The sequence below is a fragment of the Poecilia latipinna genome, unplaced genomic scaffold (assembly GCF_001443285.1).
Source record: "Poecilia latipinna isolate Pla-1442-1.1 unplaced genomic scaffold, P_latipinna-1.0 Scaffold3088, whole genome shotgun sequence".
Classification (NCBI taxonomy): Eukaryota; Metazoa; Chordata; class Actinopteri; order Cyprinodontiformes; family Poeciliidae; genus Poecilia; species Poecilia latipinna.
In genome coordinates, this window is record NW_015115704.1 from 49,184 (window position 1) to 60,571 (window position 11,388).

Sequence of the window (11,388 nt, forward strand, 5' to 3'; positions counted from 1 at the left end):
TAACTGTTTAATTTTAATACCTTATGATGAATTAATATTTGTGTTTTCATACTTCTCAATGAACATTTGTTTTTGTGTCATTTATCCAAATCTCACTGTACACTATATTATATAATTTGCAATGACTATAAATAAATTCATCTATTTTATTCTATCATGAACTAAGCAGAACACTTGTTGAGAGAGTTCATAGTTTTCTTTTCTCAGAGTTTTCGTGAGTCACACAGAGCCTGATTGGTCACATTCTTGGGCACAGCTGACAGAGGCGTAGGTAAGACTATAAAGGCCTGTGAAATACTAAGCTAGTGTGGGTACAAAGTCCACCAAAGTGCTAAACTAAATCTAAAACTAGATCCTAAATCCCAGCTTGAAAGGCAACAACTTAAGTCATGTACACAAAGAAACAAATAAAAAGGCGGCTTAGTAGAAAAAAAATAAAGCTTTCAGAGAGAATTCAACTATTGTAACAGAGCACATGTGAGGAAAGAAGGAAACCCTGGGAGCAGGATTGCTAACTATAAAGTTAAAGAAGGTATAAAAACTCAACAAAACAAACACAAACATATTCAATCTGTAAGAAGGATAAAATCAGCTCAAATTTCCAGAGAAGAAGTTTTAGGTCCAGAATGTATAGATGACAAAAGTTATAATTATAACACTCTAAACTTTAGAGTGTTATTTGGCATTCTTTAGAGTGTAAAGAGTCTGTTACAGATCCTAATCTAAGTAAGAGAAAATGATTGCTAAAATCTTTAAATTTTAGAAAGGATTAATTATCATTTCATATGTTTAAAAAAACTGAGGGAAGCAAAACTGAAATAAAAAGAAATTTGGTTTTAATTGCTTAACATAACCAGCAGTTCCCTCCCTGGTCACTCCTACGTCTAACCTGTTCAACCTGCTCACATCTTACGTCAACCAGATCTAAGGAAGACGAGGTGTGGAGGATCACCAGTCAAAATACACACAGCCAGAATCTTCTCAGCTTTTCCAACAGGATCAGAGAAGGAGGACATGGAAACAGACAACTCAGAGGACATCGAGTCCCTGATTGAGGACATGCAGTACATCCCTGGCCACTTCCACCTGGAGCTAAATCTTAACTGTGATCCTGTTGGGCCTGCAAATCTGCGATTCAGAGACACTTACCTGAAACAGGACAGCCTGCAAGCTGAGCTGGAGGTTGAAGTGGGATATCTGCAGTACGCTGTTCGAAATCTACTGGGGCTGCTGGCGTTTCACCTGGAACAGCTGGACAGAGCTGAGGAAATATTCAGGTAGAAGACTCTAACTTCTTCTGAAAGGCTGTGTGAGCTAAGAAAGCTAATGTAGAGAGAGATATTTGGACATAGTTTAAACCATCATATTTTTAAAAGCTCTGAAATGTGTGCAATACATTTTATAACTTTAGGCTTTTCAAAAATTGAAGATTTTCAGAATGATATGACAGAACAGTGAACCCGTATCATTCTGACTGCTCTGTTTCAACTAGTCACAAGCTGCAATGGACATAATAAACAGTAGAGACTTAAAATGACTAAATACGGCATATGTAATACAACAGAATTCAACAGCCATTTGAGAGTTGGCTTTACCTCACAAATTATATTTCATATTGCTGACAAAGGGTTACAGGACACATTTGACTCAATTTCCCATCAGAAGCAATTATAAATTTGAGGCTTAAGCATTCTTTTGTTCAATTATACATTCAATTGATAGTGGCACAAACAACACAGTAAACTATTCTTACTGTTCTTCATTTATCTAAACTATGCATCGCTTCTCGTAGATTTAATCAACAGAGAGGGTGTTGGGTTAAATCTATGGAGATGATGAGGCAACAAAGGTATAACATAGAAGCATAGAACATTTTAAGAAGCATAGAAAATTAAAAGACTCAATATTTTTTTTAAAACCTGTTTTCCTTTTAAAACATGAATGGTCTCTGCTGCCGTCAGGTCTGCAACAATGCTGTTCCACAAGTGAGGGTCATAAACAGAAAGTGATGCTTCACCATGCCACTTTTAGAGTACACAAGAGAACTGAATGAATTCTACAATAAATGTAGAATGCATTGTATCCTAAAATCAAGTCTATTAAACGTAGCCAAAACATTGACTCTAACATTGGAGTATTGCAGCAATACTTTGGGAGCAGGAAGATTTCAAGGAATCTATTATAAAAACATGTCTTAAATGTACAGTTATTGTCATTTGCTCAAAATGAATAATTTAAACTGATTCATTTTAAATGACTCAGGTTTGCTCTAAAATATGTTTCTTTTAACCCATTGAATTTCTGGCTTTTTAGGAGCATCTGCAAGGAGGACCCTGGGAATCTCAATGCCTGGGCCAACCTGGGCTTTGTGTATGACACACAGGGGAGAGAGGTGGATGCAGAGGAATGTGTGGACGAGGTCTCCTGTCTCATGGGAATGAACTCTGGAGACGATGCCCAGGAGGAGACCAGGCTACTAGCAGCACGATGTCTGGCTGAGCAGGCGTACGTGTATCCATATGACGTGGAGCTGGACAGCAACGACAACTTGACGGAGAAGCTGATGTCAGCGCTGTCGCTTTACAGCAAAGCTTTGCATTATGGGGGTCACCTGGTAAGAGATAAAAGATACAAAAAATGTTTGACAATGAAGACGTGACATGCATCAATAAACCCATTTCTTTTTGCTGGCTGTCATTGTGATTGAGCCCAGTATGTTTAAAAGAATAATAATGATAAAATGTTATATCAACTCTTTGTAGAGTACAGTTCCAAATTCTGATCCAAGATGACTACTCCCTGTGTTAAGCTGATTCTCGTTTTTTTTTTTTTTTTTTTTTATTTCCACAGCGGGGAAAAACAAAGCTGGTATTTTAAAATGGCAGCTATTTATGTAAGGTATGGAGAAAACATCTAATATCTATATATCTAAGTTTTTTTGTTGTTGTTTTTTTTTAACAACAAAGTGTCTAAATGTTAAAATGTCCAGTCTTCATGTCTCTTAAGACTGGACCAGATCATAAAGACCAAAGATGATTCTGAAAACTCAAGACTCTTCCACTACAATAAGGGACTGAGGCTCCTAAAGGAAACACTGGAATCTGAGACAAAGCAGCACAAAGGTAAACATGTGTCTGTCTACTGATGTAAATTCAGAAGAAAGATTTTAACTCTATTCTGGTATTACATTTTAAAATAATTGTTCAAATCGGTGCTCCATCCAAACTCTAGTCCTTCATCACATAGACTACTAATTACAGCTACATTTGTCATCACGTGTCATGACATTGATTCAGCTGAGCTACCTTTCCAAGATGATAACTGCTAGTCTAAGATAAACAGAAGTAAATAAAATCATATTTGGTCTGAAAATTAATGTTTTTTTTTTTTTGTTTTTTTTTTTCAAAAAAACGTTTCTAAAGCAAAATAATTTATGTATCTGGCAGTTTATATGTATGTATGACCTAAAATTCTGAGATTATATGCTTAACATATATGTAATATATGCATTAAACTCCATTAAATGTGGTGAATCAATGTGTTTCTGTAACTTAAATGTTTTGTTCATTTGTTCTTTAGAGATGCCATGATTGTTTTTATTTTTTGTTTCCACCAAAATAGTTCCATAGAAAGTGAGGAAACGCTTTTAATTGTGATGTCTCTTGTTAGCTTTAGCCTGGTGTTACGTTGGCATCATGTTGGAAAGAAAGGACGAATTTTCCTCCATCCCCATGTCAATACATGACTGCGGTTTCTCAGCCACTGATCCCCTGTCCTGTTATGGAACCGTAAGTAAACTCAGAATTAGAAACCTCACCAAATACAATCCAGTTATTCCACATGTCTTACATTTATTATTTTTCCTACATTATTACCTTTTCAACATATACGTATTCTGACAGAGATGTTTTTGGTTTAGACATCAATGAATAAAAACAGTTGTAACAGAATTCCACATGCTGACATTTTACTCAGACATAGGAGTCTTATAAAGCTTTATGATATCAGATACAAAATAAACCAATAAAACCAAAATAACAATCAAAAAAATCTGTCAGGCTTCACAAAAGGTCAGAGAAATATTATCCATTAAATAAAGTTTATTACCTTTATGCCTTATAAAAATAAGATGTTCTGAGATCAAAATCCTCTTAATTTTTAGTATTTTGATGTGACATAATGCAAAGGAAGCAATTTATTTAACTACATTGTTTTGCTTTAAGGATATCTCAATCTGAAGCAAAAAAAAAACAACTTTTTTTCATACTGTCAATGTTTACGAGTTATAGTACAATTCAGACATTAGCATTTGCTGCTGCAACCTGTGTGCCGAATTTAACAGAATTGTCTTTCTCTTCAGGCCCTGGATTTGGCTAGTGACGATACAATCATCCTGAACCTTCTTGCCAAAATCATCTTTTTGCTGGGCAAACATGAAATGGCCACAGGGATCTGCAACATGGCACTAAATGTTCTGCCGGATCCAGAGCTCAACTGGCAGGCCTACTGCACACGGGCAAAGGTATTGCATCTGAGACACATTAGCTCAACACATTTTATTATACCTTTCATATAAAGTCGTGAGTAGAAGGCCTTAGTGTATTCTCTGTACATAATAACGGAGTGTAAAATAGGTATACCTATGTGGTATATTTATACCCTCCAAAATTATTGTCAGGGCTGGAAACTAGGACCACGTTAAGAAAAAAGAAATCCCTCAAACTATAAAAATAACATCTTTTTACAACTTTATTCTGGTAACATTATGACTTTATTCTTGTAATATTTCAACTTTATTCTCACAATATTATTACTTTATTCTCATACTCCTTTATTCTTGTAATTTTATTTTATTTTTTTAATTTCTTTGTATGGTCCCAATAGTCTGTTGTAAAGATTAGTATCAAACCAATAAAAAAAACTTTGATTGTGATTTTGGTAAAAAAAAAAAAAAAAAAAAGTTTGTCATTAAAGGTTGTTATTTTAAGAAGGTACTTTTAATCTGACAAATAAGCCTCATCAGAGTACATCTTGTCATTTCCTAATTATGGCTGTATATTCTTTGCTTAGATTAACGTTATCCTATATGTCAACGAACTTGAGAATGCAAAACTTGGAATAGGAGGAGCTCCAGATCGCCAGAAGTTAGCTGAAGCTAGAAAAGACTTGGACAGGGTGCTGACAGTACGTCCGTGTTTGAGGACTCATCTAGAGATGGCACAGGTAAAGCAAAAACTATGATGACTAGGGCCCAGGACATAGGCTGGAAACAGACTTACAGCTTCACGCTCTTCTTTTTAGGTATTCTATTACATGGGAGTCGATGCACTCCAAGAGAGCCTTATGGTGGACGAAAGCTCAATAAACCATGCTTTGGTGAGTCTGTCCAATGCCCTACAGTTCAAGCCAGGAGACAGCTTACCGGACCTCCATGTGCTCAGAGGACGCTGCCTTTTAATAAAAGGCGAAGAGCAGAATGCTGCAGAGTGCTTCAAGCAGGCAATGGAGTTAGAGAGGCCAGGGAGCACTGACACCACAGCCCTGCACTGCCTCCTAGTGACGCTCCTCAATCTATTTATGCAAGAAGGTTCTGACCCTAGTTCTGTCATCACTCAGCTGGAGATGTGGGTAAACAAGGCAGAGGAGCGATATCCTCAGGATACTGTAAAAGCAGAACTCCGGGCTCTCTACAGAACACACACAGAAGAGGTCACAGAGTTGTCCAAGACTCTGATCAGGACAGGACGCTTGGGCCTGGTGAAAAGGCTGCTGGAAACCGTCGTGCCCAGACAGCTTGCTGAGAGAAAACCTCTGAGTCGGTCTTTTTCATTAACTTGAAACAATAGTATTATTTTACCAAGACAAATGGCTATTAAAAAAACACAAAAAGGCAAAAAGTAATCAAGCATTTCAGAAAATTGACAGTCCTCAGTAAGCGTTTTAACTATTATGTTTGCTCATCTCATTAAAAGGATAAAAACAAGAAAAATATATTTTGAATGTGATTCTTAAAAACTTGTATGTACAGTGCCATGCAAAAGTATTCATAGCCCCTTCAACTTCATCTTTTGTCTTTTTACATCTGTAAAAAAAAAAAGCATTTTACTGTAACTTATGTCATAGACCAGCATACCATATGATTATGAAGTGGATGAAAAAGAAGCATTGTTTCAATCTTTTTTATAAAATAAAGATCTGAAGAATGGAGCGTATTTATATTTAACCCACATGAATCAACATTTTGTAGAACCAATACCTCCCTCTCAGTCACATGGGATGGAAAGTATCAGTCAAGAAACATTTTCATGTCTTGCCATTGTCTTCCTCTATCTACCTTCCAGAGAAAAAGGTAAAAATGCATATCCACAACTTCGTTTACCTAAAAATTTTCTATAAAGTTTGGCTTTATAGGTCCATTAATCTTCCTGTCAACTCCTTCCAGCTTCAAAGCAGAAGAAAAGCATCCCAAAAGCAGGATGCTGTTGGGATGCATCAACAGCATCATGTTGATGCTCTAGTATGTCTATTGCTCTTGTAATCCATGACAAGAGCAATAGATTACAATTGCTATTGTAATCTTTTACAATAGCAATGTTCTCAGGCTGATGTGCCTCAGTGCATTTTGCATGTGTGCCAAAAAGTTCAATTTTGATCTCATCTGACTAAACCTACTAATATACGTTTTCAGGCTTATGGCAAACTGGATTTAATATGCCTTTTGGGACTGGGATGTTTTTTACAAGCCACCAGTAAGGCCAAATTGGTGGAGGAGTTAACCAGAAACTTTACCATAGGAGCATTCACTACTTCTTTGGTTAATAAAATCAACATATCACCTTGTTTACAGATTTTTGCAAGAAACACAACAAACACAAAGTTTTTTATTCCATACATTTGCATTGTTCCAGTAAGAAACCATATATGGTACTTCTCTTAGCTGGTAGCCAACCCTTTCAGTTGGTATCTAACAGGCTTATTGGGGCCTGCCATAGCAATGCATAGGGAAAGCTGTGAAATGCCTTGTGAAGTCAGTCATACCAATAGACCGGCTTTCTATTGGTATGAAAGTCGGTCATGACACCGCACTGAGTGTCAGCTTCTGAAAAATGTTTTCAAAATTTTTCTAGGGCTTACGCTTTTCTGTCAAGGTGCTTCAAAGCGAATTGGTGTGACAAGGAAAACCCCGGCACCCAACCATTCATTTTCATCCTTTTCTTGAAAATTTCAGAGCTCAGCACACACCAACTCTCTCTCATCTGTGCTGTTACTGTGAGTGAGGTACAGATATGAACTGCGGTGTTATCGAAGACAAGAATGGAATGGAGGAAGTCAATGTAAGAAAGCATGCTAGTGATACCCCACATGCTGCAGGCAGCATTTAGGCTAAAATTAGCATTTTGGTTTATTTTAACTCATACACTAATTTTAACATACTGATTTGGAGTAAGCCCATGTTACTCAACATGACTGTGACTCTCCTATTGAGTACATTGTAGCTTACTTTAGCACTGATGCTAATTGTTACCATCAAAATGCTGGTATAACCTCTCTTGTTTGGTTGTCACCCTCTTCACTAGTATCAAGCACAGCAAATCACTCTTTACAATGTGTGCCTCGAAACGGCATGCAAGTAACTTCACAGCTCCACCAACATTTCTCAGAATTATCTATTTTATTTTTAGATGTGATTGTATAGTTTAAAACAGCTAACAATTCCTCAAAACAAAACATTATTTTTCCATAAATCATTCAAAAATAACATCCAACAACACAACTGCCATAGCAGTTAACATACAAGTCAACTGCCACAGCAGCTGCAACAGTCACAACATTCACAAAACACAACTTTATACATTAATTTGTACCCTGAACCTACTATCAAACACAGTAAATCAATCTTCACAATGTCTGTCTCAAAACTGCATGCAAATGGCTTCACCGCTGAAAAATAAAAGAAGACACAGTTAGTGTCATGACCGAGTGGTAAGCCACAAACACCAACTGGCGCAGCGCCCAAACATAAAGTCATATTTTTCCAGCCCAACCACGGGAAAACTCTACAAATTATATCCGTGGATGTTATTTGTTCTTACAATATTTCATGAATGTGTTGCATTGAACTAGAAAACTATGACCCTATCAGACGGAGGCGGCAGACGCGGTGACGTATGGAGGGGGGGCGGCGCGGAAGTGGGCAGGAGGCGGCGCTCATTAAGATCAGAGGGAGGTGGCAGACGCGGCGACGTATGGAGAGGGGGACGGTGCGGACGTGGGCAGGAGGCGGCGCGCAGCTAGATGAGAGGTGTTTCCCCGAAAAGTAAGACATATGTCTTACTTTCGGGGTACGGCTTATATTAGCCGACCCCCCTGAAACCCCCGATACGTCTTACAATCGGGGGTGTCTTACTATCGGGGAAACACGGTAATATACAGCCATCAGGAAGGGGAATCAGATATTCAACACTATGAACTGTTGATTTTTTTCATTTATTTTTAAATAAAAGAACAAAACATTTCATTTTTTCAAACAAGTCAGATTTTTGACCTGTTTTTTTTACTCATGAACCATACTTACTTTGCCCTTTGTTGCTGCATTAAAGGTGATAAACTTTCATTTATGCACAAAGCTTTGAGCAAAATAAAACTACACATTTTACCGCGCCTGTGTAGGATAGCAGCCATACTTTACCTCAGGATCTAGTTTGTTACAAATTTCATCAAACTACTTGTTACCAATGTTTGAGGCGAAAAAGCTTTGCTCGAGTGATTTTGAAAAACTTGCAATTTGTTCTCTGTGTAGTTTGATCCATATATTCAAATTTCTGTTTTGTGAAAGTTTTCCAAATGACTTTGCATGTTTTAAGATGGATCTAAAAAAAAAATATCAGCAAAATTAGTCTTTAAGTTTGTCGCTTGCAGACTCGCCCACGGTTTTTTATATAATGAAAGTTTTCTGACAATGTGATTTCTGGTGTAAAACTTATCATCCAAAATGTGATGATGTTGACCACAGTGCACCTACTGGTCGGGAGTAGCAAATTTCTAGTAGTTCAGAGAAGTTTCCTGTTTTGATTTTTTGTGTTCAGGCTTCTGAATTTTATATATAAATTTTTTTGGGGGGGGGGCGGGGATTCCTTGGATTTGAACTCGTAAAAACCATCAGTTATTGTATTTACATTTTAAACTAAAGTTGTGAAATAAAGAGTTTGATAAGGTTCAGTCAGTCTTTGATCAATCATATCTAAATCCTGAATAAGAGGAGTCCTATATTCCTAACTGTCCCTGAATGCCTCCAAAGAAGGTCATCAGTCAGAGCAGCTGCTCCGTCAGTTTAATCCAGAGCTGCAGACTTTAAATCAGACCTGTAGGAGAAGCTGGAAGGAACATGGAGCTCCTCTGATTTAGAAACCATTTAATCTCCAACCGCAGTCGTGTTATTTCTGAAGCCTTCTGAAAGCTGGAAGAGTTTATATTTCACTATTAACAGAGAAGAACCAGAACAGCAGCAGGTTTCTGTTCAGATGCTGTAACTAGGATTGAGATGTTTAAATGGATATTTGAACAAAACCTGGTTCAGGTTGAGACATGTGGCAGCTTGAATTGAGAGAACCCAACTGGAGTGAGCAGATCTTCCATCAGAGACAGAAACCGTTTGCTGCTTCAAGGCTTCTCTACAGACTGAGGTATTATCACCACACGGCAGCCTCCATGCTGCTGCAGGAGGAACACTGCTCGTTTCTGATTGAGACTGTGACTCCTGCAGCGTCAAACCAACAAACTCCTCCTGACGTCTGTTCATCACAGAGCAACACAGAAGAAGATTTACACAAACTACAGTCACTGTGACCAGGAAATGCTCTGGGCTGGCTGGTTTAAACATCAGGACGGCAAAAAACTCACACATCAGAAAACAACAAATAAAAACAGCAAAACCCAAATATACAAAATATACATAAAAACAGAATAACAAATAAAATACTATACAGTAAGCACAATATTTCTACATACATACCTTGGAAAACCTCTATTCCAGAGGAATGTGCCTCTGAGTTAGTTATTTAAAAATGTACAAAATGTGCATATTGAGCATTAAATGACAGACTATTTACAAATAGTGACAATAAAAAAAACATGCACAACAGTGAAGTTGTCCAGATACCACCATGGATGTAAACATTGAGTTTGATTGGATTAGTGATGGTTATAGAGTCGAACTTGGTGGAAGGACCTATGGTAACGCTCCTTTGTGCATTTAGGATGCAGCAGTTTGTCACTAAAGGAGCAGCAGTGGATCCCTTTGTGATTCACTACCTGATCAATAACAGATTTTTATTTCAGCTTCTTGGGAGAAAAAACTTTTATATAGCCAGTCAAGTGAAACGGATATTCTCATGTTGAGGAGAGGCATTGCTACAGGCTAGTAATAACACATTTTAATATGTTGGTCAGGGTCACAGGGGCTGATGAAGATGATGAAGAGGAAGAGGTCAGCTAAAGCCTCAGAGTCTGATGACTAATTAGCCGCTGATAATGGAATCAGATTAAACAGATCAATGACGGTGAATGATTTGAGCTCCCATGAACAATTTAAATGATGACTGCAGATGAAATCAGTCAATTAAAAACATTTTTCTCTGCGTTTCCCTCATTCTCTACTGTGGATTGTTCCGTTTTTTTCCTAATCTTCCCTCCATCATTTGCTCAGAGCCAATCAGGTTTGAGTATTGGTGACTTCTAACCTACAAATGTCTACGGTCATCAGCCAAGGGACCAAAACTCACCTGAAACATCATCCAGTGGCGCATAAAGTGGGTATGCACTGTATGCAACGCATAGGTGCCCTGAACTAGAGGTAATGCCAGAATTAATAATAAAATAAAGACTTAGTGGTATTCTCATTTAGTGACGTAATTAAATTAGTTGTGCTACCACCCCACGCCAGTAGAGGCAGTAGCAGGCCAGAAAAGGTGCAATTTAGGAGCAGATTTAGAAGTACACAGAAAGCTATGGAATTTGATAAAAACTGTGAGCTGCGCTGAAGTAAATAAAAGACAGAAGTTCAAATACATGCTGAGAGTAAAACTCCTTCTTAAAGATGAAGCTATATCCCAGATTTCAAAAGAAAATAAAAACGACCGCAGATAATATAGCGAATAGCGCCCCCCTTCAATTCCGGAGTGCAATGGTCCCATTTCCAAATAAGGTGTGAGACTGACAGTGGTCTGTCCCCGACCCTTTCTGCGATTTCCTTCTCAAACAACAAGGTAATGGTGGGTAACTATGGCAACCAGTGACAGTTTAATAGCCTGCCTAGTCTTTCTGCAGTCAAGTTGCGCGCGCATCCGCCGTGTTCATAAAAAAATCCGTCAGACAAGCCCGCTCTGAATA

At 37.8% G+C, this 11,388-nt stretch overlaps 1 protein-coding gene across 1 annotated transcript; it reads left to right on the forward strand.

Annotated features, from left to right (window-relative positions):
* The first annotated feature begins 931 nt into the window (after nt 1-931).
* On the forward strand, nt 932-6,207 carry ttc22 (tetratricopeptide repeat domain 22). Its single transcript, XM_015022737.1, has 8 exons — nt 932-1,277; nt 2,314-2,655; nt 2,851-2,898; nt 3,007-3,122; nt 3,670-3,788; nt 4,361-4,522; nt 5,071-5,223; nt 5,302-6,207. The coding sequence occupies exons 1-8, from the start codon at nt 1,015-1,017 to the stop codon at nt 5,836-5,838; spliced, it is 1,740 nt and encodes a 579-aa protein (XP_014878223.1). The 5' UTR covers nt 932-1,014; the 3' UTR covers nt 5,839-6,207.
* Nucleotides 6,208-11,388: the final 5,181 nt, after the last annotated feature.